Here is a 24,979-nt window from a genome sequence, read left to right as displayed (position 1 = left end):
TAGGAGGAGGGGGGGGGGGGTGGAGGTCTACCAATTTTCCGTCGCCGTCAGGATTACATGCCCCGGTGCAGGCAGCGCCGCTGCCTTGGACTCTTTGTGCGCGCCACCACCATGCACTGGCTTTATCCACCGTCGGTGTCCCGGATAGCTCTTCAGTAGGCGGAGCGGTGTTTTGCTCACCAACTCCATCGACCTCCGGACACGAATGGGCAACACACACCCCATCCACGACCTTCCTACACACTGCCGCCCCATCCTCAAAAGACCCTTCACAGGGCGGCGGGATATCCCGCCCACTAACCCCCCCCGCGTCGATATCCGAGATATCGAGATCCGTAATCCGTGGAGGTGTGTTCCAGCACATCAACCCATCATGCTCAGCACAGTGCAGATGCGCGGTGTAGAGGAAGGAGAGGACCTTCCCGAAGAGGAGGATGAAGATTATGACGAGGATGTAATTAAGGTAGCTACCCAAGAGGGGTGGGGGGGTCATGCGGCGCCTGACGAACATGACGCGGCGCCCGTGTTGCGCGGCTGGGGGGTTGAGAGGAGCCATTTTGTGTGATGGGGGTTGTGTGAGGGGTGTTTGTGCGGCGTGAGATGTGAGAATGTTGGTGGGTGTATGTGTGAGTGTGGTGGTGGGTATGAGACTTGTATTGATGGAGGTGAAGAGGGCATCGTGGCTTTGATGGGGATTTTATGGACGGGAGATGGATGGGGCTCTTGTGTCTGGAGATAAGAAGGTGCGATGAGTGGGTGGGTTGGGGGTGGTGAGGAAGGAGCGATCTTGAGGTTGGATTGTAGATGGAATAAGGGAAGGTGCGGGGGGTGGGTTGCAGCTTCCTTCTATATGGACGTGATATGCGCGGCCAGTGTGACCCCTATTCGTAGGAGCTGGGCAAAAGCTTCCGACTTAAAACCCATGAAGGGCTGAATAACTTTGTCTATAGCGAGGGGCATCAATAAGCGTGACTTCGTCTGGGGAATGTCTGTGGTTTCTGCGGCGGCTGTTGGGATTTTTCATTTTCCACGTCCAATACGGATACAGTACTTACAACTACATATCGACTCATCAAGTCTATACATCCCCTTCTCCCATCTAAAAACCCCACCAAGCGCCCAAAATAATCATAACATACACCTCCACCCCCCTACTCCTTCACCACCTTCACATCCTTCACCCCCTTCGCCTCCTTCGTCGCCTTCCTCGCCGCCTTCTCCGCCTTCGTCGACCTCTTCCCAATATTCCACCCCCACCCCCTCAACACCTTGACCACCTTCGGCGTCAACGCCACCGTCGCCGGGACCCTCAAAAAGATAAAACTCTTATGAATCGCATACGCGAGCGCCAATTGCGTCCCCAAACTAGCCTCCTTCTTGTTCTCCCTCTGCGCCTCCTCCACCCCCCACCCCGCCATATCAACCGCATCACTCACATCATCGTTCCCCGTTATCGTCTCCTCAGCACTATGCATCCACGCCTTAAACGCATACCACCGCTCCTTCACCACCGCCGGAATCAGCGGCGCAACCCGCGACACGACAGCGTGCTCCCAGCGCCCCACGCGGTCCGTGCCAAGCCACTGTACGAGCAGATAGCATAGTGGGAAATCCAGCGCCGTGAGCGCGAGATACACGCCCAGCGCAGACCAGCCGTACTCGCGGGACAGCTTCTTCATGCGCTGACCCAGTGTGAGCGGCGCTTTCAGGCCCTCCTTCGCGGCATTCGCGGCGTCGGCTTCGGCGGCACCGCCGGTGCGGCGGGGGCGCGAGGAGTGGAAGAATCGGGAGCGGAGAGGCTGGAAACGTAGTTTTGAAAAGGGGTTTGTAGGGCGGAGAGCGGTGCGCGCGCCGCTGTTGGCGGAGAAGTAGAATGTGCTTATAGGCCGGCGCCCGGCGGTTCGGAGGCCGAGGGGTTGCGCGGAGAAGAAGGTGCGGAGTGGTGCTGTGGTTACGGGGGAGGAGGCGCTGGTGAGGCCGCGGATGGTGGAGATGACGGATGCCATTGGGAGGATTGTGGTGAGTTGACCTCGGGTTGGCCGGCTTCGTGGATGGGTGAGTCGCGGAGTGTGGTTACAGGTTGAGGTGCCCGGCGAAGCTCATGAAGGGATGTGGGCTGGCGGATGTGCGGATTTCGCAGTGTGCTTTCTATGGCGAGAGAGCCATGCACAGGTATGCGTAGGTAGGTGTATTATGTCGCTGGTGGACTGTAATCGTGTGTTGTCGGAGGTCCGTCCTACAATTCTTGAATTTCCGGGAAGCTCCCAGTAAAAGTTCCGTCATCAATGGCGGAACGTTTTTCCAGTCCGCTTAACACTGGCGCGGGGCCGAGGCGTCCCCCGACCCAAGTTTCCAGCGAATATCATACAAGAAAGCATGTGGCTATTAATTGAAAAAAAAAAAAAAGTTCAAGTAGTAGCTGCTAGGTCGTATTCATTATAATTGGAAGTATTGCTCGCTATAGGTACATATATCGGAACAGGAGCTGTGCCATGCTGGATTACCTGCCATCCGCTTAAGCCGCCTCAGATCAGTTCTCATATCCTCCAAGCCTCGACGATAACAACCACTTCCACCCAATGCAATAATAATTCATGAATCATAACCCTCTAATGTCCAACATCCCCCTAGTTAGAGACTCCGCTCCAGCCCTCCCTCAACTCACTCCCAACTCACCAAGCTCACCCAACCAACATCCCCAAAACCGCAACCACCACCCCCCAACCCCCTACACCCCCCCCTTCCCAACCCCATTCTCCGCCCCCTTCGCCAACACACTCGTCGCCCCCACCCCAACACTCACACAACTAACCCCGCACTCCCACCCCCCGGACAACACCCCCCTCCGTCACACCCCTGCCACCCACTCGCACACTTCCCCGCCCCCGACGCAGTCGTCGCCACCGTCCCCTCCGGCACCGCCACCGTCACGCCCCCACTAATCACCGTCACCGACCTCGTCGTCGGACAAAAAGTCTGCGCACAATCGCGGCCTACACGACAGCACCCTGCGCCTGGGAAGTATGCCGAGCAGGCATAGAAACCCGTTGGACACGCCTCCGCATCCGACGTAAGAGAAGTCGTCGGCGGCGCGACAGTAGAACTCTCACCCGTCCCCCTCACCGGCGGCGCTGGCCCCTCCGTCGTCGTCACCACCTGCGTACTCGACGGCGTCGTCGTAACAGGCTTGCTCGTCGTACTCGGTACCAGCGGCGTCTGGGTAACAGTCGTAATCGACGTCACCACCACACTACTCACACACCCAACATCAAAGCACACAAAGCCCGCTACACAGCACGCCCCCCCCAAACTCTGGGGACACGCCGTTTGCCCAGACGCACAGTGCGTTATTGCTCCCGCGCAGGATTGGCCGGAGGGACAGCAGCCGACGGGGCCGAGACCGGTGTCGGTTATGGAAACGCAGGATTCGGAGCTGGCGCAGCAGTAGTTGGGTTGTGAGATGGAGGTGCAGGCTGAGGTGCCGGTGGGGCATTGGAAGGCGCGCTTGAGGAGGGCGGCGAGGGCGCGGGAGGAGCGCTGGTGGCGGGATTGCGCTTCTGGTAGGTTGCGGGGGGAGGGGGACTCGGCCTCGTGTATAGCAAATGCAGGCCGAAATGAGAAGAGCGCTGATGCGTTCCCCCATGCTCCGTCGTCTTCAGATTCGTACTCCCGCCGTAAAACATCCCCGCCCTGTTGTCCCCCCTCGTCTTCTTCCTGCGCCTCAAACCCCCAATACTCATTAAAAAACATCTCCCCCTCATTCTCCGTCATCTTCTTCACCCTGACCGGCTTCGTCCCCGCCCCTATCCGCGCTGCTATCTCCTGCCGTCTTTGTATGACCTGCGGTTCGGGGAGGTGTGCGGGGGGTGGTAGGGCGGCGCCATTGCTGTGTGCGTGTGCCGAGGTAGCGTAGGATGAGAGGAGGAGAAGCGAGGGAGAGAGAGCGAGGAGGAAGTTTGAGAGGTGCATCGGAGCTCTGGTATGGGGTGTGGTCGTGAGTAGCTGCATTTGAAGTGCAGAGTGCCGAGGCTGAGGCACAGCCTTCGCGAGATTCAGGGCCCTTCGTATACCACTTTGCTTGGGCGCGATCGTTCAGTACTTCAAGTCTTTTCAAGTCTGAGGCGCGCGCTGGGTATGAGATATCGGAATAAAGACGGAGTATCGTGTTGCGCTATGCAGTAAGAATACTTTGGCAAGGTTGCAGAGTGGTTATAGATGTGAAATGAGGGACGGAGATAGATAAGCAGGGTTGTTATAGCAACACCCGCAGCGGATAGAATGTCCCGCCTTGGACGAGGCGCAATACTGCGATGGTCATAATTGGGAATGAAATTTATTTTGTCTGTATGGTATACTCTATTGCTAGCTTTCTATGCTTAATTGAGAAAAACGAAATGTACACCCCGATCGACTTGGCCCACGACCTTGGATCGCCGAGTCCATCTGCAGGTGGTCCGTGCCTCGATTCTCACATTTACCTCCTCAAAACCGTACAGTACAGATCACAGCAGTCAAAGCAATTTGAGAATCGAGAATTCAGGACAAAATATATTCATACTATAATCAATCTGTATGTCCAACTAGGCAATGACTGCCCCAAAAAAAATCTACAAAAAAACTCCAACCAAAAAAGAAGCTATCAAACAAAACCGTCCTTCCCCCTTCCCCCTTCCCCCTTCCCACCAAAAAATAGATACTGTAAGAATCAGAATACTAACAACCTCTGCGCCTATGTTTCCGTATATTTAACTCCGCTGACTCCTCCTATCCGGTATGTAGAGACGCCGGCTCCGGCACCACAGGGATAACCGTAATAACGCTCCTCGGCACCGTCTCAGCTAAGCACGAGTTAGTCCAGGTCGACCCCTCCCCCGAATCGACGCCTACATACCCCTCGTAACAGTCTGAAACGTCGAATTTCCCCCCACATCATTGACCGCGGCTTGCTGCGCCCCCGTCGCTACCGCCTTATCCGTCACATAAACCGTGCTATACACCACCCCCGTCTCCGTCTTCGTCACCATCTCCCCCGCCTCCGGCTTAGTACCAGCCCCAGCGGCGTTTGAAACAGCTAAAAAACTATTCGCCGTCGCATTCGCCGCCCCCGAGCTCACCACGGGCGCCGTCCCATTAGGCCCTGTCCCCGCAGCTCCAGCGCTACCGCACGTGCCGAGGGTGGGATCGCAGCCCTCGCCGCAGTGCCCGGCTGTCACGCCGCAGTACCCGTATTTGGAGCAGCATTGGCCGAATGCCGAGCCAGCGCAAGTTTGGGGTCCGCCACATTCGCCGTTCGTGGAGGGTGTGAGTGGGCCGGTGGGGGTTTTGGGGTTGGTGGATCCGGATTGTCCCGTGTTGGTGGAGGAGGGGATGATGGAGGTTGTGAAGCCTGTTGGGGCTGTTGGGGCCACGACGGAAGCGGGGGGGGTTACGGAGACGGGGGCTGTTTTGCCGCTTCCGCTTCCGCTACCACTACCGCTGCCAGAGCCGCTGGCGCAGGATCCTACCGGGGCGGCTGTGCCGGCGCTGTCGTTGGTGACGTCTGGTCCTGGGTTGGGGAACAGGAGATCAGAAGACTCGAGGGTCGTGCAGCCGGTGCCGGTGTTCGCAACGAACATATCGGGACGCGCCGAGAAGGCGACAGCTGGGGTGCCCGAGCCGGCTGTGATGGTGACACTGGCGCAGTTCATATACATCTCGCGGTTCCCGACCTTATTGAACCAGGTCCAAGCGAAGACGGCTGGGCCCGCCTTTGCGTCGGCTGGGACGGTGAACATGTATTTTGGGACTAGCGGGCAGTTGCCGATGTAGGAGTGGATGGCTTTGAAGGTCTTGCCGCTGTCGAAGGAGAGACTGGCTTGGCAGGATCCGCCGTTGTGCGAGGCGCCACCGACGATGGTAAAATTTTGCTCGGAGCCAGCAGCCCAGGAAGCGACGGAGCCGCCGGCGGCGGTGCCGAGGTCAGAGAGGAAGCCTTTGCAGGCGAAGTCGGCGCCGGAGGCGTCGAGGGGGGAGGTCATGCTGTAGTCGGGGCTGGTGGCGAGTTTGTTGAACTTGCTACGGAGAGGCGGCGGGTCCGACATCTCCATGTGAGCGAAGGTTGTTGTAGCCATAGTGGCCAGGAAGAAGGTGGTGAAAAAGGACTTCATGTTGAAAGTTTTGTTGATATATCGAGTTTGGTATGATATGTAAATATCGTGATGCGTGCTTCCAGAGCAGCTGTATTGTATTTGTGTTGGGGGCGAAAGGAGGGGATATATGGAAGTGGGCGTCCCAAAAATATAAAGCAAAGAATCGAACAGGAAGTGAATGGAACAAGCAAGTACGTTTGCTTGTATTGTACAGAGAAAGAATATATATCGCAGAAAGTTCGAGGATTCGTGAAAAGTGCCAGCCTATTCAAAGAATCGTCTACAGTGCCTGCTGTCGAGGATGAAAAAGAGGCACCACAATGGGAATGGGAATCCCAAGCGCCTTTATAACCCCCGCTCGCTCACCGACAAAGCCCATCTCGACGCTTCGATTCCTCGTGGGATGGACGAGGCCCCCTCGTTGGAGCGACCCCTCGAGTCATCCGATGGACCTGCTTTGTCCATCAATGTTTCAGCGCCAAGCACCTCGAAAACGCCTCCAGACGGCCAAACGAGTGGCTCACCGGCCGCCTTGATGACCCAGAAATACCGAATGAAAGAATCACGAAGCACCACGCATCACCTACCTCTCCACCGCCCCAACCTGACCTCTCCCACAAACCCATCAACCCGCCCTCCCCAAACCCACCTATGCACCCCCATCACCGCCAATCCAAAGGGGACCGGCAGTGTTGTTTGCAGATTGTGGCCGCACCGGTTGTAATGATGCGCTATATGCGTGTCTGGGCGGTGGTTGTTGAGAACGGAGGGCTGTGAGCGAATCATTTCGCTGCGGAGTGCTTAACGCCAACGCATTGACGGGCGGTACGGTAGAGGGAATGACGAATCGATGCGTGGAGAGGGAGTGATAATGAAACAGGTTTAAAGATGAAAGGGCTAAAGGCTAGCAGATGAAAGAAAAGAGAAACATGTTTTTTTGTCATTGTTCTAAATTTGATTCGGTGGCTTTCTTTTGTTGGGCGGAAGGAGAAGTGAAAGGATGGTGGTTGTTTCAGGTTGAACCACAAAGAGAATATCACGTGATAATATCATGTGATATATGATGTTTTCAATGTGAGAGTTGAGGTGATTTATGGAGGTTGTAATCTGGATTCGAAGGATGGGAATATCTTTTATCATTTCAAGGCGCTGTTTTTGGGTTTGCTGATGGGAAACGTAGGGAAGAGTTCGTTGATTCGCTGTCACATATCATCAAGACGTAGTGCCTACGTCACTTAAGGAACCAAAAATGATAAGATCAAATATCAATCTCCAGCATCCAAAACCTTCTACTCCACAGCGACTTAAACTCTACAATTAGCCATCTTAAACACCCTCCATAAGCCCCTGAAAGCGCAAAAATGCCCCAACCCACAAACACCAAACTAATGGACACCTCCCCCGGCGGCGAATCCACAAACCAGCACGTCCTCTCCCTCCCAATCTCCATCACCAACACGCCCCCTAACCGCGGCCAGGTACGAAGAAGCCACCATCTACACCTCTCCCAACACGGAGCAGAAGCCCAATTTCGGCGGTACGCTTTCACACCCCTCTCCCCCCTTACCTTTCCCTTCCCCCCCAACCCCCCCCAACCAACACCAACTCCAACTAACACCAACTAACACACCCAGACACCATCCCCCCCGCGGCCCCGCCCTCTCCGCTGCCCAGAAAACCTCTCGCGAACGCACCGAGCACCGTAACCAGAACAGACGCTACCGAGAAGCGATGCTTGAGCACGGATGCGGAGGGACGACTATAGGTAGTAGTCACACCACGACCAGCACGTCTCCCTCCAAGTCCGCTGTCAGAGGCACCAGCCACAGTGGTGGTGGAAGTATGAGTCAGGTTGCCGCGACGGCAGAGGATCAATCGCATCGGCATTCGAGTTATGAGTCGAGTCCCGAGGTGGAGGAGAGGGAGGTGAGGGATCGAAGGAGGCAGGGGTATGGGGAAGGGAGTGGGGTGGGGGGTTAGAGCTGGAGCTGGGTTGAGGTGATGGGAGGGGGCTTGGGGGGATCAAGATTGAGATGGAGATGAATGGGTTATGGGATGAGAATTTGATAATAGCAATTCCACCGACTCGCGCGAGTGCCGATGCATGGCCAACAACTTACAACACCACTTGCCGCCACTACCCAGACCTAGCCGGACAATCGCATACTCGGCCTCGCCGAGGCCGCCGCATCAGCTCCAGGAACCCTAGGTGCCGAACCATCTGCTGTCCGACAGTTGGTTCATGCATCCAACTTCCCGTGCGACGGTCTCAGCTGCGGTTGTCAAATGGCAGCAGCAGTGCTGGTGCGTGAAGTCGCGGCGACATCGGGAGTGCGTACAACACTGTAGTGGAATTTGTAATTTAGTTGGAGGCTTGGTGGTGGTGGTAGATGAGGGCAGCAGGAGGCAAGGGGAGGTGATGGGGAGGTAAGGCGTGAAGCTGCTAGAGCTTGATTATGAGGTGCAACGTGTGGTGGCTCGCAGTGGGTCTGCGTTGTGTTACCTCTCCCACACCCATTCTGGAAGGCATGGGATTTAATGTGGAGAGAGGGTTCGTTGGTGGTGTTAGATTCCCTGTATGTAACGTGCGGTGCCTGCAAGGAAATATTGGCTCTTCGTAATAAAAGGTTATAAAGATCCCCCGTGTGAGCGTGTTGGATGTTTGTTCAATTGCTATAACATCTTCATTTGCACCACGGTCGTTAGCGACGGCACACACTTACTTTGTTGGTGGTTGTCGGCACGGCTGACGGGGCATTTGCGTATCGTTACCCCACCCCCCACTAACCACGACATTGCGTTCCACAAGCAGTCATTCTCCTGCGCCACAGTTTCGGTGAGAGGAGAGCAACGAACGAAGGCTGTTGGATCGGAATGTCGACGGAGAAGATACGGGTTTGAGGATGGGAGAGGTCGCACGGGAGGTAATTGCACGCACTGCATCAGCATCCATGCTTGTTTCCCCCTCCTCAGCCTCCCCGCGCGTAGCGTCTACCCCAACCGGCAGAACAAGACAACCAACAGCATTTCATGCAGGTCAGGCGTGAGTAGCTCCGAGGTTTGCCAAGCGCTAGGAGGGGCATAGCCGACGCAACAGAGGCGTTTTCTCTGGTGATCCCAGGGCTTTTTCATCGCACGACGGGAAGAATTACATGGTATGCCGTGACTCGCTCGGTTGGTGGGGTGTGGTGCGGGGGGGGAGGGGGGAGTCGGGTGGAGCTTGTTCGGCAATGGGGCGCGCAGAGGGTGCTTGTTCTTCCGTTCTACCGTTCTACCGGAGAACGGAGGATTTGAGGATCGTGGTTCGGTAGAATTGTGAAGCGGCGGGTGAGCTGTGTAAATCAGGGAAGACGGCTGTGTATGTGTAGGATGGGCGAGAAGAGGCTGGAAGGGTTGGAAGGGTGTGGTGTGTGTGATCCTGATGAAACGAGGTACGCGGTGGAGTGCTCATTGCGACAGCCCTTGACAACACTCTCTCTCGAGGTTTGTATTTGCTCCGTATAGCACGCACTGTAGGCGCAATATCGGAGTGGGTGTGGTGGTGAGGATGGTAAGAAGCTCGACGCCGCACATAAATCGCCCATCGTTCAATCCGCAGGATGCAGCTTTCTGGGGGGCTGTAAGGAAGGTCTTCTAGTGTGAGATCCCTTTCTTTAGTGCCATTTCCGACAGCTTCCATTTCCGACAGCTTCCATTTCCGACAGCTTCCATTTTCTCGGTGGCCCTGCGGATGGGCCAGGCCGTATGGGGAAAGGACCCGGAAGCACTGGTAGAGGAGAACCACAGCAAGCCAAGCCAGGGATGCGATGGTGATGGCGCATCTGGTACATATCCTTGAGGTTTGTGCAGGTTGCTTGGCGTAGCTTGAGGTACTCGTTCATGTTGGTTGTAGTTGACTGAGCTGGATGAGGTGTGAGCTGGATGAAGTCTGAGCTGGATGAGGTCTGAGCTGGATGAGGTGTGAGCTGGATGAAGTCTGAGCTGGATGAAGTCTGAGCTGGATGAAGTCTGAGCTGGATGAAGTCTGAGCTGGATGAAGTCTGAGCTGGATGAAGTCTGAGCTGGATGAGGTCTGAGCTGGATGAGGTGTGAGCTGGATGAAGTCTGAGCTGGATGAAGTCTGAGCTGGATGAAGTCTGAGCTGGATGACTACAGCTGCAGTTACAGGCACAAGTATCCACCGAATGAACATAGTTTTATGTATTGGAATATAATGGAAATACATGCGATGTTGTTGATGTTGGTGCATGAGGACAACAAGGTCTCACATCCCCTCCCAAAGTTATAGAGTACTACAACTAAGTTACCTCGAGTACTAACTTATAACTTACATATTGCCACCCGTCCTCCCCTCCTCCTCCATTTCCTTCCCCCACCCTCCACCTTTCTTTCCTTACAACCTCACTTTCAACCTCACTTTCACCCTCACTTCACCCTCACTTCACCCTCACTTCACCCTCACTTCACCTCACTTCACCCTCACTTCACCCTCACCAACCTCACATCTCTATACTTCTACCTCCTCGTAAGCATACCTTTCTACTTCTCTAACATGACCTCTGCCAGATACATCTCAACTCTCTGTTCTCATCGGCATCCTGTCTCTGTTTACCTCGAGCTCTCCCTGTATCTCGCATCTTCTTCCGCACAAACGGGCGAACCTAGAGCTCACCTTGTCGCAGACCCACGAAAACAAACAATAACCAAAACACCACATTCCACAATCACCACGCGTACGCAGCCGCAACCTCTGAATTCACCCCATCAAGTCAGGTCAGATCTGGGAACACAGAAACAATTTCCGTAAGACCCTTCGGCTTTTGCATTTATCACCCGCACGACCGACGTCGCCCCCCCCCAAGCCCCCAAGCCCGATCGGACCCTTATCGGTGCCCAGACCCCCAGACAGAAGCACCCAACGTTTAAAGTACCCCCGCATTTTCGGTCAACCATTCACTAACCGCTACCTTCTTCCACAGCCAAGCTGCTCAACACTTCAACCTTGATTTTCTCACTTCGGTGAACACTTGAACCTATACCCATCGATCTCACCTTCGCCATGTCTGAAGGCGATGTTGTCCCCACCGCGGGCCCCGTGGTCGTCGAGGCGCACGAGGTTGTAACATACCGTAAGTACCCTCCATGGAGGGGTAGATGAAGCTCCCCAGAACTACCGTGGCTAACCTCGTTCGCAGCACCACCCACGAAGTTGTTTGAGAGTAAGGAACACAATGACACCTGTAGTACAAGCTATAGAATGTAGCACAGCTAACTTTCAAAACAGAGCACCCCAGCAAGCCCCATATCGATGGTAAGCGCGTCTTAGACTTCCTCAGCTATGTGTGCGCCAATACTAATTACGCGTTAGGCATTTCGGAATACGAGTCCATGTACAAAGAGTCCATTACGGAGCCAGAGAAGTTTTGGGGCAAGCACGCGCGTGAGCACTTGACCTGGTCGAAAGACTTCCAGACCGTCCACACCGGCAACCTGAACGACGGCGACAACGCGTGGTTCCTGGAGGGCGAGATCAACGCCTCATACAACTGTGTCGACCGCCACGCCATCAAGAACCCAGACAAGGCAGCCATCATCTACGAGGCTGACGAGCCCAACGAGGGCCGTACCCTGACCTATGGCGAGCTTCTCCGCCAGGTCTGCAAGACCGCTCACGTCCTCAAGCAGATGGGCGTCCAGAAGGGCGACACTGTTGCGATCTACCTTCCCATGATTCCGGAGGCACTCGTCGCATTCCTTGCCTGCGCGCGTATCGGTGCCGTGCACTCCGTCGTTTTCGCTGGTTTCTCGGCCGATTCCCTGCGCGACCGTGTCAACGACGCCAAGTCCAAGGTTGTCATCACCAGCGACGAGGGCAAGCGTGGAGGAAAGGTTATTGCCACCAAGAAGATTGTGGACGACGCACTCAAGCAGTGCCCAAATGTCACCAGCTGCCTGGTTTACCAGCGCACCGGAGCCGATGTCCCATGGACCACCGGTAGAGATTGGTGGTGGCATGAGGAGGTCGAGAAGTGGCCCGCCTACATTGCCCCAGAGCCAATGAACTCCGAGGATCCTCTGTTCCTCCTCTACACCTCTGGTTCCACTGGTAAGCCAAAGGGCCTCATGCACAGCACCGGTGGCTACCTTCTCGGTGCGGCTATGACTGGAAAGTACGTCTTCGATATCCATGATACCGACAAGTTCTTCTGTGCTGGTGATGTCGGATGGGTTACCGGCCACACCTACGTTGTCTACGCACCACTGCTCCTTGGTATTGCCACGGTCGTCTTCGAGGGAACCCCCGCGTACCCCAACTTCTCCAGATACTGGGATACCATTGAAAAGCACGGCATCACTCAATTCTACGTCGCACCCACCGCCCTGAGACTGCTCAAGCGCGCCGGCGACCAGCACATCACCGCTCAGATGAAGACCCTCCGTGTTCTCGGAACGGTCGGTGAGCCAATCGCTCCTGATGTGTGGAAGTGGTACCACGACACCGTCGGAAAGAAGGAGTGCCAGGTTGTTGATACCTACTGGCAAACCGAGACCGGCTCCCACGTCATCACCCCGCTTGCTGGCGTTACCCCCACCAAGCCCGGCAGTGCCTCCCTTCCATTCTTCGGCATCGAGCCTGCCATCATTGACCCTGTCTCTGGCAAGGAGGTCGCTGGCAACGATGTCGAGGGCGTTCTTGCCTTCAAGCACGCCTGGCCCAGCATGGCCCGCACTGTCTGGGGTGCGCACAAGCGTTACATGGAGACCTACCTGACCGTGTACCCAGGATACTACGTAAGTTTGATGCTCCCATTCCATAGCTAAACCTAACCCCCATCTAGTTCACAGGCGACGGAGCCGGACGTGACCACGACGGCTACTACTGGATCCGCGGACGTGTCGACGACGTCGTTAACGTCTCCGGCCACCGTCTCTCCACCGCCGAGATCGAAGCCGCGCTGATCGAGCACGCCGCCGTCGCCGAAGCCGCCGTCGTCGGCGTTGCTGACGACCTCACCGGCCAGGCTGTCAACGCCTTCGTCTCCATCAAGGACGGCAACGAGATCAACGACCAGCTGAGGAAGGACCTCATCCTACAGGTGCGCAAGAGCATTGGCCCATTCGCGGCGCCCAAGACCATCATCATCGTCTCCGACCTGCCCAAGACCCGTAGTGGAAAGATCATGCGTAGGATCTTGAGGAAGATTATGGCGGGCGAGGAGGACTCGTTGGGAGATATCACTACTGTAAGTTCCATCCTCCGACTGATTCCTTGTAGACGGGCAAATGGCTAATGTGAAACCAGCTCTCCGACCCCAGCGTCGTCGACCAGATCATCCAGACCGTCAAGAGCGGCCGCGCCCAGAAGTGACTTGTTCCCGCCTGTGAATATGTTACGGAGACGCCGGGCATATAAAATTCGCGATACACACACACTGTTGATGCATGGTTGCCCCCGCGGCGAAGTTAACTACGATCTCAACTGCAAGGGGGAGCCAACCCTCCGCATGCGGGGATGTGCCGCCGAAATGATGGGATGTTTTTTAACGGTTGTGATGGGATGTTGATGGTTGATTTTACGGAATGAGTGGTACTGTTGTCGGATGGAACACATGGGCATGTTATCGATGGGTCGGTCGGGCGCTCGATCGGCGCCGCGCCAATTTTTTCGGAAGACTGTGCTCGTTACGTAGTCTAGAATAGTCAATGGTGATTCTAAAGTATCAATATTGTATAAAAAGGGTTGCAGTTAATTATAGGAAGAATGGATGGTGAGACTACTCTAGTGCCACGTGACATCTACGTAAGCCACGCCTGTCCCTGTCCTATCTCCGCTGTGCTGTGGCGCACGCAGCCTTGTCACCCTCACGGGAAACGAGCCGGGTTGTATTTAGCAGCCTCGCTCGCATCCATCTCACCAAGCTCCCCTCCATCACCACCACCACCACCACCACCACCATAGCCTCAACCCAGCTCACCCACGCCCCTCACACACCCTCCAATCCCCTCATTACACTACCAACACCACGCCCACCACCAACTGGCCACAGCGCCGCCCACACCCAAAATGACATCCCGCCTCGTCCTCGTAATCGGCGACCTCCACATCCCCGACCGCGCAATCGACATTCCCGCAAAGGCACTTCCCCCTCCCCTCCCGCTCCCCTCCCCACCAATCCATCCCAGCTAACCCTCCCCCTCTAGTTCAAAAAACTCCTCACCCCCGGCAAAATCGGACAAACCCTCTGTCTCGGCAACCTCACCGACAGCGCAACCTACACCTACCTTCGCTCCATCTCCCCCGACCTCAAGCTAGTCCGTGGCCGCTTCGACGCCGACGCCCCCTCCTTGCCATTATCCGGCGTAGCAACGCATGGGAGTCTGAAAATTGGGTTTTTGGAGGGGTTTAGTGTGGTGGTGCCGGGGGAAGCGGATGCACTGTTGGCGGAGGCGAGGAGGTTGGATGTTGATGTGCTTTGTTGGGGGGGACGGGGAGGTTCGATGCGTATGAGTATGGGGAGAGGTTTTTTGTGAATCCGGGGAGTGGGACGGGGGTTGGGGGGGGGGAGGCGAGTTTTTGTTTGATGGATGTGAGTGTGCTTCCTTGCTGTAAGAGGGGGGGGGGCTGACTGTGATATAGGTCCAAGGGATTTCGCTCACGCTGTACGTGTATCAGCTTAAGACCGATGATAAGGGAGCGGAGAGTGTGGCGGTGGAGAAGGTGACGTTTACGAAGAAGGTTGAGGCGTGAGGGGGGATACACAAATATGGGGATACGAGATAATACAATTACAGTTTCGGGTTCAACTGTGCTCGCGAATTGGTTGTGCTGTGTGTCCCAGACTCACAAGAGAAAGGCATTTTGTGAACAGGAAACCGGGGTGAAAATGTATGGATGGAGAACCACAGCACCATCGCAGTCGCCACCTCCAGCAGTCCGTTTTAATTCTTGTTATTTACGTCTCATTTTTATTCCTAACCCTCCTTCCCTCTGCATCCCTCCGCCCCAAGCACACGACACATGTTTCTATACCACCAGGTGCAAAAAATTATAGGCACCAAATTCTACATACATATACACTCCCAAACTCCACACCACCCCCCCTTTGAAGATTACCCCCCACCAAAACGCCATCCAACCCCCCTCCATGCAAAAATCTAAATCACCCTTTATTCACCCCCCCTTCTCCCCCACAAACCCATAACTACTCGCCCTCCCATGCCCCCCCACACTCGCCTCCCCCACACTCCTCTGCGCTCCATGTCCCACATGCCCGACCTTCTCCAGCTGCTCCCCCCCAACCGCACCCACCATCCACGGCCCATCTTGATTATCCCTCGGAAATGGCGTCTCCACCTCCCCTCTAAACGCGCCAAACTCCGCCGGCCTCATCTCACGCTCCTCATACGGCGGGGAAAACGCCGGGGCGCCTCCGCCTTCGGCGCGCGTCTTGTCGCGGGTCATGAGCCCGACCATGAGGCGGCTGGCGCCGGTGAGCACGATGAGAAGGTAGACGGCGAAGAGGACGGTGGCGATGATGGCTTCCTCGCGGATGGTCTTGTACATGAAATCCACCACGTGCTGAACAGCCCCCGAGATATCATCCGAGGCGCTCGACCCTGGCGACGCGAGGAAGGACTCCGCATCCGGCTCACCCGACAACGAAGCCGCCGCGCCGAGGGAGAAGACGTCCTTTTCAAAAAGCGGGAAGGCGACGTGGGCGTTATCGTGGACCCAGGTTAGGCCCTTCTCGATACCCTGGATTTTGAGGAGGAGGAGGCAGTTGAGGCTCTCTTGGATGGGGGTGTAGAGGATGGTGCCACCAAAGGTCTCGTTGAGGAGGCTGTCGACCATGTCCACGAAGACGTTGAGGGTGTGGTTTACTGCGGTGGTGGAGGTGGTTACCCAGCCAAAGACGTCGGTGTTGATCTTGGTGTTTGTGGAGGTGATGACGCTGTTGGCGCCGGTGGCCCATTGCTCGGACGCGTTGTTGAGGGCGAGGACGACGTTTTGGCTGAAGTCGCCGACTTGGTTGGTTAGGGCGGGGACTTCCTTCTCGATTGTGCGCACGAGGATGTATTGGCAGAGGCAGGAGAAGAAGCCCGCGAATGCGAGGAGGAGGACGAAGAGGGCGGGGATGGTGGTGATGTACGCGACGAACCAACGCATGAGAACCTGTTTTTTAGTGGTCTTCATTTTAGAGGCTACTTTGATGCCGGCGGTTGAGGTGTAGGGGCGCGCGACGAGGTACATCAAGTCCATTGGGTCGAACGCCTGCTTCTGGATGAGCAGGGCGCGCTGCTTGGTGATGCGCCACTTCCGAATCTCGCGGTAGGCCATGGGCACACAGGCGATGATCGCCAGGGCAACGACGATACCGATGAAAGCCTTGCGGGCGACATCGGCAGTTTTAGAAAGACCATTGAAGAAATCGTTGATGCCGTTGTTGTCGGAGCAGAAGGTAAGAGCCTCCTTCTGGGCGACGGGGAAGACGGACTTGTCAAACCTGTACCCGATTGTCGACGCGTTGATCAGCTTCTTGATCTCCTCAAAGGGCGTGCGGATCAGGTTGTTGGTGAAGTTGTGGACCTCGCTGAAGTCTGGGATCTTGGCATCGAGTGCCTTGACGTTGGTGTCGAGGTTGGCGGCATTGAAGTTGATGCTCTTCAGCTTGTTCATCTCTGACGTGAGATCGATGGTTGGCGGGCTTGATTTGCCCCCGAAAAGTCCGGTGACTCCAGCGATGTCCTTGAGGAAGGTGTTCATATGGCTTTGGAAACCATTAATGCCGTCCGTAATCTCGCCTGTAACGGTACCCAAGGTCTTGTTGAGGAACTGGCCTGCCTTATCGATGACTTCCAAGGCGGCGTGCAATGCTCCTCCAACAACCAACGTAATCAAGCAAATATAAGTCGAGGTCATCATGTTGATGATGAATAGAACGATCTCTTCGACCCCCGTAACCGCAAGCATCAACATGCTCATAAGACCATTTACGGCTTTCGTTACGCCGCTGGCAGCCATGGCGTTGACGCCCCCTGACATGTAGTGAGGCATCGAAGCCATAGCGCTGCCCACATTCTCCACGCTCGTGCATGCCGAGAGAGCTTTGGCTTTGGCGGATGCGATGTTGTTATCAAGGCCCTGGATGGCCAGGAGGACTCTTGCGAGGACGAGCAGCAGCAGGATCGTCCATTTGTTGATCCACACCTGTGATAACTTTGCTCTCAGCCCAAGGTATGGAGTGTATTGTGCGTCGGGTGCGATATGGCCGTTGCTGTCGCGGGCGTATTCGCCCTGTAAATCGTGATGGCGGGCGTCGAGGTTCCCCGGGAGCGGGGGAAAGGAGTCTGCTTTCGAGGGAGGCATGTGTACGTGTGCCATGATGCTCCTGAGGCCAGCCAAGGTAGACATCTTTAGTATATGAAGTGTGTTTTTGTACAGAATGAAAATGAAGATTTTATCAGTAGCAACTAACGCATGAATGGTTGTGTGTTGTGATCTCTGATCTTGAGTATATGAGAAGCAAGAAAATAATTATTGTAGTCGGAGAGGTATTAACCGTGCATGATGGTGACTCAATAGGAAATCTGAATGGCCGTGATTTGTATTGTAAAGAAAAATGACAATTGACAAGGACAATAACAATGAGAAAGAAAAAAACAATCGAATGGCCTGCATGCGTGGTGAATAACTGAGAAACCGCAGGCGAACTGCAGTCACTCGCCTCTTTATTGCAGCTCACAGTCACCCACGCACCACCACGTGCGTACCCCAATAAACGCGACAGCGACTCGGCGCCAGTTACTACACAAAGCGATTTCTTTTGTTAGATGTTTAGTGTTTCAAGCCCCTACTAGGTCACCAGGCCGAATCTCCAACGTCTTGTCTTTGTGTGTTGTCGAGTCGTTGAGTCGTCGAGCCGTCGAGCCGTCAAGCCGCTGGGATAAATATAGGCGCTGAGCACTGCTGGCCAGTCGTTTCCTTGGGAAAGGCCGCAACTGATTCACCAAGCGCGACAACGCAAGATGACGGTGGATTGAGGCCCAAGCTAAGTTCCAACAGAATCAGGGGTTTGTGTTATGTTAATAAGCTTATAGGCCGCGAGATTGGCGCGTATAATATCCGTTCAAGGGTTGCTCCGTCTGACACGCCATGGGTTCTTCACTCTCCTCCTCTCCCTCCTCAACTCCGCGGACACGACGACAATGAACAACAGCAAGAAAAAAATGGAATGAACATGCCTACCTATACAACAAAGATGACGACGCCGCCATCCAAGAGGGTGACGAGCGAGTGGCCACCAAGGTCGCAATCTCCCCGGCTTTCACCGAGACAATAGTAGTATCATCACCATCACCGGATCAAGTGACGGCTGCCACAAAGGCGATCTAATGGCTGTGCCCACATTCCTCAGAGTCAAAGCTAGAATGTAGAAGCCATCCTTGTCGCCACAGCATTCTTGCGTTGTGGTGGTGCTCTCTCCGTTTCTGTTTCCATGTCCCTGGAACCTGACAGCGCTTGCGACCCAATCGTCGGCCCGCATACTCTTGAAATGACGTTATACGGACAAATATGAGCACCTCCCAACCAACACCCATCCTACCGTGGCAGTGCATGCCAACGCAGCAACGACCGCCAACCACCAACTAACCCACTGCCAACGCGGCGTCTACTCTTCCCGCCGCGCCGTTTCAGGGTTCCCGCCAAGAGGGGAGCGATTGGTTGGCGGTTGCTGACGGCGCTTATCGTTATCCGTCATTTGGAGCTCCGATAAGAGTGCCCGGTTGCTGGAGGTTCGATGGGAATGGTTCTATTTTTGGAGATTAGGGAGTTTATGCGGCTGAATGTTTGCCTGCTGGTAGTATTGAGTAAAGACTTAAGATGAAAACTCATAAGAGATGACACTTGTCAGTTCCATATCGGGGACACAGGATATGCAGACCCCTCCAGAGTGTCTCTGTTCATATTCAGATTCAGATTCAGATTCAGATTCAGATTCTGTTTTTGGTATAAAACTCGTGGCCCATGCTTCCCATCCCAGCCCATTCAAACGCCTTTTATACACAAAAACCCATCTACTCTCACGGCGCACCAACCAACATCTTCGCATCCGCCACCGCCGCCCTCGCCACCTTCTTCAAAAACACTCTCTCATCCGCCTCCCTATACTTCTCCCACCCATCCAGCCCCTCCCTCGTCTGAATACTCAACGTCTCATAGCCCTGCTTAATCACCTGCGCCACCTGCGCACTCGTCAGATTCCTCACCCCGCTCCCACGAACCCCATCTTTCAACAGCTCCTTGTAATGCGCGCTAACGCTCACGAGCGTCCCGATCGAGCAGCCAGGTCGTTTTGCAAGTCCATACGCTTCGCTGAATTTGACGAGCACGTCACCTGTTTCTACGAGCTTGTAGAAGAGATCATCGTACGCCGCTGGTGTAGGCAGGAAGGCTTCACCCGCCGACAGCGCCAGCGCGATGAGATTCACCAACGCATCCTGCAGCGCGTCGATGCGTGGTAGCCCCGCTAGATCCGCGGCGTACGTAGCCATGAAGCGAATGAGCGTCAGCAGGGAGCGGAAGAGCTCAGACCAGTGATAAGGCAGGCGAGTGCGTGTGCGCGCCAGGTGCGCAACCAGGCGCTGCAGGATATCAAGGAAAAGGGCGTATAGATCGACATCAAGGCGGCGCCGGAGGTTATGGTTGATCCCATCAATCATAGCATCTAAGAGGGCGGTAGCAAGCACGCGATCGCCGCGGATGAGGGGGAGGTACGGGGAGCGCTGGCGGCAGAGTCGGATGGGCGTTTTGCTCTCGGGACTGCAAATGCGTTTGCAGAGGCTGGGGTCTTCGACGAGGAGGCGGATGGTGAGGAGGTTGAGGCGGGCGTAGAGGGAGGTGCGGGTCGAGATGTAGGCGTGTTCGAGGAGGTAGGAGGTTAGTGATATGAAGCTTGCTATGGGGGGTTCGGATTGCTTGTTTTCGAGCTCAAGGGTGACGAGGTTGAAGCAGAAGAGCTTGTTGGAGTGGACGAAGTCGTAGGTGGCGAGGAGCACGGATGCTTCGGCGCCGGGACTGTGGTGGAGTTAGGAGATGCCATGGATAATAGAGGGAGCTACTGACAGTTCTGCGAACATCTTCTTGGCGACTTCTGGGTCGATCACTAGCGCTGCTGGCTTCGCACCGATTAAGCCGCCGAGACCGAGCATGCCGAACGCTGATGCGAGTGACCACCCTTCTGGGAGGTCATTTTGGACGGCCAGATATTTTGTCCGTAACCGTGAGCATGTGGCGCTGGTAGATGTGATAATCTTTTGTATTGCGGCCTCGTTCACGAAATCCTCAAGCCGTAACCTGTATGGATTTTGGAACTCAAACTTATTGTAATTCGCTAGTAAGCCAAGGAGAGTAAATGGTTCAAAGGTTCGGGTTATAGAATCAGTATCTTGTATAAACTGGCCAGGTTAGTTTATTGAACGAGGGAGGCGTGGGTAAACCATACCTTCATCAGTGACGGGAATAAATCCCTATGTGTGAAATACGAGAGGAGGCTCGTTTGATATGCGCCGGATGTCAGGGATAATGTTACTTCGATGGCCTTTTGCCGTATATCCACTGGCAATGTGTCAGTGCTGCTGGATCAGGGAGAGTATATAAGGGGTGCATACAAGAGCGCCCTGTCCGAATTGTATTATCCAGCACCGCAACGAACTCTGTGAAGACAGAGTCTACCTGGTCCAAACCCGCAAGCACATTTATAATGTCTGAACTCGGGTTGTTATATTTCTTCGACAAGACTGAAGCTAAAAGTACTGTAAGGGTCTGGGTATGTTAGCCGTAGCCTTGTCGGAGCGGGGCATGGTCTTACATCGAGAGCATGGGTATCTGCCGGAGCACTTCCGGCTTTGATGCATTTAATTGCCCGAGGGAATAAGCTTCGTGTTTGATTCTATAGTATGTAAGTCCTGTTCATAAGCATGCTTGCTGGCGACTAACTTGAAGGTTGAGCAGGTCGGAGGGACTTAATCCAGCCAGTATGCGCCTCAGCGTCGCAAGGTCCGGTTTTAGGAGGAAGAACTCAGTCCAGAATCCCTCAGATTTGTCGCCGCTTTGCTCATCCTGCGATGAAGAGTTAACATACAATCATTGGCGTCGACAGTGCGTAAGCCGGCACGGAATGTTACCTTGAAGAGTGCGTCGTACAGCTCGACGATCTTCTGTTGAAACACCTCAGGTCTGCTCTGCTGGGTGAGGGGCGACGGCTCCATAACTCATGCCAATTATATGTAGCCACGAGCTCGGCGCTAGTTAGACACGCAATGGAAGAGCAAGGACCGAGTGGGAAAATGGGCAGATTTCTATTGTCGATGTCTGGTAAAATTATATCTCCATCAACACGCACGTTGCGTGTGTTCCCACTGCCACAACAAGCCACAAAGGCCCGCAATCCGGTCGTCGGGGCAAAATCAGTAAGACGGGACAGCCTGGGCGACGAGGCTGAGGAACATTTAAGTACGCAATCGCCCCCGTGTACCTTTATAGCCCCGCCACTTATTGACTGGGTTTACAGGGTAGACGGGATGACAAACCCGCTGTCCTGATTGGTCACGGCTACCCGTGGAAGTCCATGAACAGAGCCGACCAGCATCCATCATCGTACAGTAACTTGCTTTAACTATCCACCAACCTTCAAAACCCAACTGGTGACTAATACCTCAATTTGGCATGAAGTAGACAGAGCCTTTTCGTCCAAATACCAATACTATATTTATCTAATATACGAATACCTCATCCGACCAAGCACCTGTCAATCGCACAGGATGACAACTCCGAGATTTGCGACGCCGCTGGCTTCCTCAACCTCGAGGCTGTTCCAATGCGCTTTTGCCTCGTCAGTAACACCAGCACGACCATGCCGCCACGCAATGAGACGAGTGTCCGAAGCACAGTCTGCACGCATGTCCACGAAGCGCAAGATGCAAACCAGCACATACCAAGCATACTCCCTCGAACCCCAAGCGCCGCCACCCCCGCGGAGCAGCGGCACCCGAGAAACCTCCACCGGGAGAGGCATCCCGCAACTCCACAACACAATGCCACCGCCGATACCTGGGCAACAAGTAGGAGCAGCACAACCGGAAATAGCCATCACCGAAAAGGAGGCGCAGAAGACGAAGCCTGTCCAGGCAAACAACTCCGCGGCCGCAGGCGCTGCACCAGCGACACAAGAAAAGCCAAAGTCTCGCTCGAGGCTACGGGCTGCTCGAAAGGCGGCAATCACCCTCACACCGTCAGCTATCCAGCAAATACGGAACCTGCTCAGCCAGCCCGAACCCAAGCTCATCAGGGTCGGAGTCAAGAACCGTGGCTGCAGTGGCCTCTCATACAACCTTGAGTACGTTGACAAGGCGGGAGCATTCGACGAGACGGTCGAGCAGGACGGCGTGAAGGTCCTGATTGATAGCAAGGCCTTGTTCAGCATCATTGGGAGCGAGATGGACTACGTGGAGGACAAGCTCAGTGAAAGATTTGTCTTCAAGAACCCTAATATAAGTAAGTGGCTCCGCGGAAATACCATAGACTATATACTAACAATTATACTAGAGGATGAATGCGGTTGCGGCGAGTCGTTCATGGTTTAGACTAGAGCATCACGTTGAGCGTAACGATTACATTGATATACCACTTATTTTCTGTTCATACAGAGGGCGCATCGGCATTGGGCGGCGTTTTGCGGGAACCGGGCAGCAGCGATTGGCTCCATAACTCACATTTGCACAGACGGACAGACAGACAGATAGTTTTGGAGACTATAGACTGTAATTATGCATATCACCACTTTCACGAAATTTCCTGGTTAGATACCTGGCGATGACTTGCGCCTCTTCATCCCCGGTCATAGGGCCTTGAGCACTTGAAGATGACAGAATCCAGAGCCAGCTGGAAAGTCAGAATTGTACTAGCTGGGAATTAATGTACGAAAATATTACAACTTTCCTCCATTTCCACCAAAGCCCTCTATCTATCACGTGCCAACTCAACTCCCATGATCCCAACCCTTGTCGGCACATGTCCCCAAGGAGCCAAGCCAGCCATCTTTCATTTGTATCACTGCGAATAAGCAAACGAGCTGTCGCCTGTCAGCTCCAACCACCTGTACCATACACATTTGTCCCCCAGTTTCGTGATCTCCCAACCCTGTACGTCGTAGGTCGCATTTCCTCTCCTCAAACTGTTCACTTCTCCCGCGCGCCGAGCCGGCATCGTCGGAATTGGCCTTTTCGCATGCAAGCAAGCATACTCTCACGACGCGCCTTCTGCTAGACTCCCATCGTTCTCACTTTTTTTTTCTACGTCTGTGTCCCTGTACCCCGCCTGCCAGTTGCGGCGCAGCGGTATATAACATCGCCAGCAGCAGCTTCGCGCTCACGTCTCACGTTTCTGTACTACGACGGCGTCCTTGTTCCTATCTTAAAATCCCCTTCTTCTTTCTCTATCAAAATCTAATGCACCATGCCCGCCCCATCAACGCCCTCCTCAAACCGCTGGACCCTCTCCTGGACCTCCTCCTCCCCACCCGCCACGCCCCTCCTCGCAGGTATCACACGCTCCTTCATCGCCACCCCCTCCGGCCCCCTCGAGCTCCTCAGCGCAACCCCCGATCTCACCCGTCCCCGCATCGTCCAGTCCCCCATCCTCGAATCGCCCATCCTTTTCGTCCATGGCGGCTTCGGCTGCGCCGCCGTCTTTTTGCCGTGGCTCAACCTCCTCGCTAACCATGGGTATAACGTCCACGCCCTAAGTATCCGCGGGCATGGCCACTCATGGACACCCGGGTTCCTCCGCATGACTTTCCTGACTACTGCATACGCCCTGGCGACAGACATCCGCGCCGCCATCGCGCATCTGGAGACGCTGTACGGTGCGCGCGGCGAGGTTGTGTTAGCGGGCCATAGCTCAGGCGGAGGGCTCGTGCAGATCGTCTGCGACCAGGAGCTGGCGAGGGTACAGGCCTTGGCGTTGCTGGCTGGGACGCCGAGTTTTGGGGCGTAAGTTTCTGTTCTCCCCATGGTTGGAAGTTGTGCTAATGGAGTGGGTGTAGTGACCATGTGTACCGCGCGTGGTGGGCTCTGGATCCGCTGTTTCTGCCGCGGATGTTCCTGCGGGACTGGCTGCATCCGCGGTCGCCGCTATCGTCGAGCGACCTGGTTAAATCGGCGTTCTTTTGTCCATCGTTCCCGATTGATTGGGTGAAGCCATTTGAGAAGCTCATGCCGGAGTATGAGAGTCTGAGGTGGCCCATTAGTACGATGTGGCGCGGGTATGTGGATCCGAGGAGGGTGCTTCTAGGGTGCGGTATGAGGCTGTTTGTGTTGGCGGCAGAGCTGGATCAGTTAATGAAGATGGAGTTAATGGAGAAGACGACGGCGGAGTATGCTGGGGCGCTGAAACAGATTGGGAAGGATGGGTATGATATTAAAAAGGGGGAGGTGGAGTTTGCTTCTGTGGAGGGAAGCGGTCATCATTTAATGAATGATCTGCAGTTTGAAGACGCGGCAAGGACATTTGAGGACTGGTTGGAAAAGTTGAATCATGACGAATAACGATCAATGGAATGGCGCTGATATTTGGGTTCCGATCTGGGCGGCTTTTTGTAATGGTTGCTGGCACAACTTAGGGGATTCTGGAATAATATTCTCGTCATCAAGACGCATAACAACTAGAGAGCACAAGAGCACAAGAGCACCTGCCATTTATGTCATGCAGTTGTGCATAGCACTAGCTGTACCTTAAACCATGCATCTTAAGCAATTGATAAAGTAATATTATTTTGTTCTTTCTGGGGAAT

At 54.8% G+C, this 24,979-nt stretch overlaps 11 protein-coding genes across 11 annotated transcripts; 6 read left to right on the top strand and 5 right to left on the bottom strand.

Moving 5' to 3' along the window:
* Window positions 1–837: 837 nt before the first annotated feature.
* On the bottom strand, window positions 838–2,308 carry VC83_03708 (uncharacterized protein). Its single transcript, XM_024467351.1, has 2 exons — window positions 1,056–2,308; window positions 838–998 (listed from the first exon to the last, which is right to left on the bottom strand). The coding sequence occupies exon 1, from the start codon at window positions 2,004–2,006 to the stop codon at window positions 1,152–1,154; it is 855 nt and encodes a 284-aa protein (XP_024324936.1). The 5' UTR covers window positions 2,007–2,308; the 3' UTR covers window positions 838–998; window positions 1,056–1,151.
* Window positions 2,309–2,799: 491 nt separating this feature from the next.
* Window positions 2,800–4,345, bottom strand: VC83_03707 (uncharacterized protein; the record flags this gene model as incomplete). The annotated part of the gene is made up of 1 exon (XM_024467350.1): window positions 2,800–4,345. The coding sequence occupies exon 1, from the start codon at window positions 4,006–4,008 to the stop codon at window positions 2,800–2,802; it is 1,209 nt and encodes a 402-aa protein (XP_024324931.1). The 5' UTR covers window positions 4,009–4,345.
* Window positions 4,346–4,463: 118 nt separating this feature from the next.
* VC83_03706 (uncharacterized protein) lies at window positions 4,464–6,146 on the bottom strand (the record flags this gene model as incomplete). The annotated part of the gene is made up of 2 exons (XM_024467349.1): window positions 4,464–4,838; window positions 4,892–6,146. 2 exons carry the CDS (start codon window positions 6,144–6,146, stop codon window positions 4,765–4,767), a joined length of 1,329 nt encoding a protein of 442 aa, XP_024324932.1. The 3' UTR covers window positions 4,464–4,764.
* Window positions 6,147–6,429: 283 nt separating this feature from the next.
* Window positions 6,430–7,105, top strand: VC83_03705 (uncharacterized protein; the record flags this gene model as incomplete). Its single annotated transcript, XM_024467348.1, has 1 exon — window positions 6,430–7,105. The coding sequence occupies one exon, from the start codon at window positions 6,430–6,432 to the stop codon at window positions 6,850–6,852; it is 423 nt and encodes a 140-aa protein (XP_024324933.1). The 3' UTR covers window positions 6,853–7,105.
* Window positions 7,106–7,489: 384 nt separating this feature from the next.
* Window positions 7,490–8,108, top strand: VC83_03704 (uncharacterized protein; the record flags this gene model as incomplete). The annotated part of the gene is made up of 2 exons (XM_024467347.1): window positions 7,490–7,665; window positions 7,763–8,108. The coding sequence occupies 2 exons, from the start codon at window positions 7,490–7,492 to the stop codon at window positions 8,106–8,108; spliced, it is 522 nt and encodes a 173-aa protein (XP_024324934.1).
* Window positions 8,109–10,598: 2,490 nt separating this feature from the next.
* Window positions 10,599–12,990, top strand: ACS1_2 (acetyl-CoA synthetase). Its single transcript, XM_024467346.1, has 6 exons — window positions 10,599–10,653; window positions 10,811–10,931; window positions 11,108–11,257; window positions 11,324–11,347; window positions 11,413–11,439; window positions 11,497–12,990. The coding sequence occupies exons 3-6, from the start codon at window positions 11,188–11,190 to the stop codon at window positions 12,948–12,950; spliced, it is 1,575 nt and encodes a 524-aa protein (XP_024324927.1). The 5' UTR covers window positions 10,599–10,653; window positions 10,811–10,931; window positions 11,108–11,187; the 3' UTR covers window positions 12,951–12,990.
* Window positions 12,991–14,061: 1,071 nt separating this feature from the next.
* VPS29 (vacuolar protein sorting-associated protein 29) lies at window positions 14,062–14,684 on the top strand. Its single transcript, XM_024467345.1, has 2 exons — window positions 14,062–14,265; window positions 14,331–14,684. Exons 1-2 carry the CDS (start codon window positions 14,194–14,196, stop codon window positions 14,658–14,660), a joined length of 402 nt encoding a protein of 133 aa, XP_024324928.1. The 5' UTR covers window positions 14,062–14,193; the 3' UTR covers window positions 14,661–14,684.
* A 616-nt stretch (window positions 14,685–15,300) lies between these two features.
* Window positions 15,301–17,625, bottom strand: PRM1 (plasma membrane fusion protein prm1; the record flags this gene model as incomplete). The annotated part of the gene is made up of 2 exons (XM_024467344.1): window positions 17,606–17,625; window positions 15,301–17,518 (listed from the first exon to the last, which is right to left on the bottom strand). Exon 2 carries the CDS (start codon window positions 17,509–17,511, stop codon window positions 15,301–15,303), a length of 2,211 nt encoding a protein of 736 aa, XP_024324929.1. The 5' UTR covers window positions 17,512–17,518; window positions 17,606–17,625.
* Window positions 17,626–19,095: 1,470 nt separating this feature from the next.
* VC83_03700 (uncharacterized protein) lies at window positions 19,096–21,610 on the bottom strand. Its single transcript, XM_024467343.1, has 7 exons — window positions 21,315–21,610; window positions 21,127–21,249; window positions 20,999–21,079; window positions 20,799–20,952; window positions 20,633–20,745; window positions 20,254–20,585; window positions 19,096–20,205 (listed from the first exon to the last, which is right to left on the bottom strand). The coding sequence occupies exons 1-7, from the start codon at window positions 21,396–21,398 to the stop codon at window positions 19,212–19,214; spliced, it is 1,881 nt and encodes a 626-aa protein (XP_024324930.1). The 5' UTR covers window positions 21,399–21,610; the 3' UTR covers window positions 19,096–19,211.
* A 145-nt stretch (window positions 21,611–21,755) lies between these two features.
* ISA1 (Iron-sulfur assembly protein 1) lies at window positions 21,756–23,133 on the top strand. The gene is made up of 2 exons (XM_024467342.1): window positions 21,756–22,683; window positions 22,735–23,133. Exons 1-2 carry the CDS (start codon window positions 21,951–21,953, stop codon window positions 22,770–22,772), a joined length of 771 nt encoding a protein of 256 aa, XP_024325128.1. The 5' UTR covers window positions 21,756–21,950; the 3' UTR covers window positions 22,773–23,133.
* Window positions 23,134–24,875, top strand: VC83_03698 (uncharacterized protein). Its single transcript, XM_024467341.1, has 2 exons — window positions 23,134–24,179; window positions 24,233–24,875. Exons 1-2 carry the CDS (start codon window positions 23,644–23,646, stop codon window positions 24,732–24,734), a joined length of 1,038 nt encoding a protein of 345 aa, XP_024325129.1. The 5' UTR covers window positions 23,134–23,643; the 3' UTR covers window positions 24,735–24,875.
* Window positions 24,876–24,979: the final 104 nt, after the last annotated feature.

Source organism: Pseudogymnoascus destructans, assembly GCF_001641265.1.
Source record: "Pseudogymnoascus destructans isolate 20631-21 unplaced genomic scaffold scaffold_8, whole genome shotgun sequence".
Lineage (NCBI taxonomy): Eukaryota > Fungi > Ascomycota > Leotiomycetes > Thelebolales > Thelebolaceae > Pseudogymnoascus > Pseudogymnoascus destructans.
The sequence above is the reverse complement of the archived record's forward strand: the minus strand, read 5'-3'. Positions and strand labels throughout refer to the sequence as shown.

What these genes read in the sequence shown, in the direction of transcription:
- VC83_03708 (XM_024467351.1), bottom strand. Translation starts at nt 2,006, where the DNA reads ATGGCATCCGTCATCTCCACCATCCGCGGCCTCACCAGCGCCTCCTCC.
- ACS1_2 (XM_024467346.1), top strand. Translation starts at nt 11,188, where the DNA reads ATGTCTGAAGGCGATGTTGTCCCCACCGCGGGCCCCGTGGTCGTCGAG. An exon ending in ACCCACGAAGTTGTTTGAGA is followed by an intron (nt 11,348 to 11,412) that starts GTAAGGAACACA and finishes CTTTCAAAACAG; the next exon opens with AGCACCCCAGCAAGCCCCAT. An exon ending in CAGCAAGCCCCATATCGATG is followed by an intron (nt 11,440 to 11,496) that starts GTAAGCGCGTCT and finishes ATTACGCGTTAG; the next exon opens with GCATTTCGGAATACGAGTCC.
- VPS29 (XM_024467345.1), top strand. Translation starts at nt 14,194, where the DNA reads ATGACATCCCGCCTCGTCCTCGTAATCGGCGACCTCCACATCCCCGAC. An exon ending in CAATCGACATTCCCGCAAAG is followed by an intron (nt 14,266 to 14,330) that starts GCACTTCCCCCT and finishes CTCCCCCTCTAG; the next exon opens with TTCAAAAAACTCCTCACCCC.
- VC83_03700 (XM_024467343.1), bottom strand. Translation starts at nt 21,398, where the DNA reads ATGGAGCCGTCGCCCCTCACCCAGCAGAGCAGACCTGAGGTGTTTCAA. An exon ending in CCGACCTGCTCAACCTTCAA is followed by an intron (nt 21,080 to 21,126) that starts GTTAGTCGCCAG and finishes TACATACTATAG; the next exon opens with AATCAAACACGAAGCTTATT. An exon ending in AAGAAGATGTTCGCAGAACT is followed by an intron (nt 20,206 to 20,253) that starts GTCAGTAGCTCC and finishes ACTCCACCACAG; the next exon opens with TCCCGGCGCCGAAGCATCCG.
- ISA1 (XM_024467342.1), top strand. Translation starts at nt 21,951, where the DNA reads ATGACAACTCCGAGATTTGCGACGCCGCTGGCTTCCTCAACCTCGAGG. An exon ending in CTTCAAGAACCCTAATATAA is followed by an intron (nt 22,684 to 22,734) that starts GTAAGTGGCTCC and finishes CAATTATACTAG; the next exon opens with AGGATGAATGCGGTTGCGGC.
- VC83_03698 (XM_024467341.1), top strand. Translation starts at nt 23,644, where the DNA reads ATGCCCGCCCCATCAACGCCCTCCTCAAACCGCTGGACCCTCTCCTGG. An exon ending in GGGACGCCGAGTTTTGGGGC is followed by an intron (nt 24,180 to 24,232) that starts GTAAGTTTCTGT and finishes GAGTGGGTGTAG; the next exon opens with TGACCATGTGTACCGCGCGT.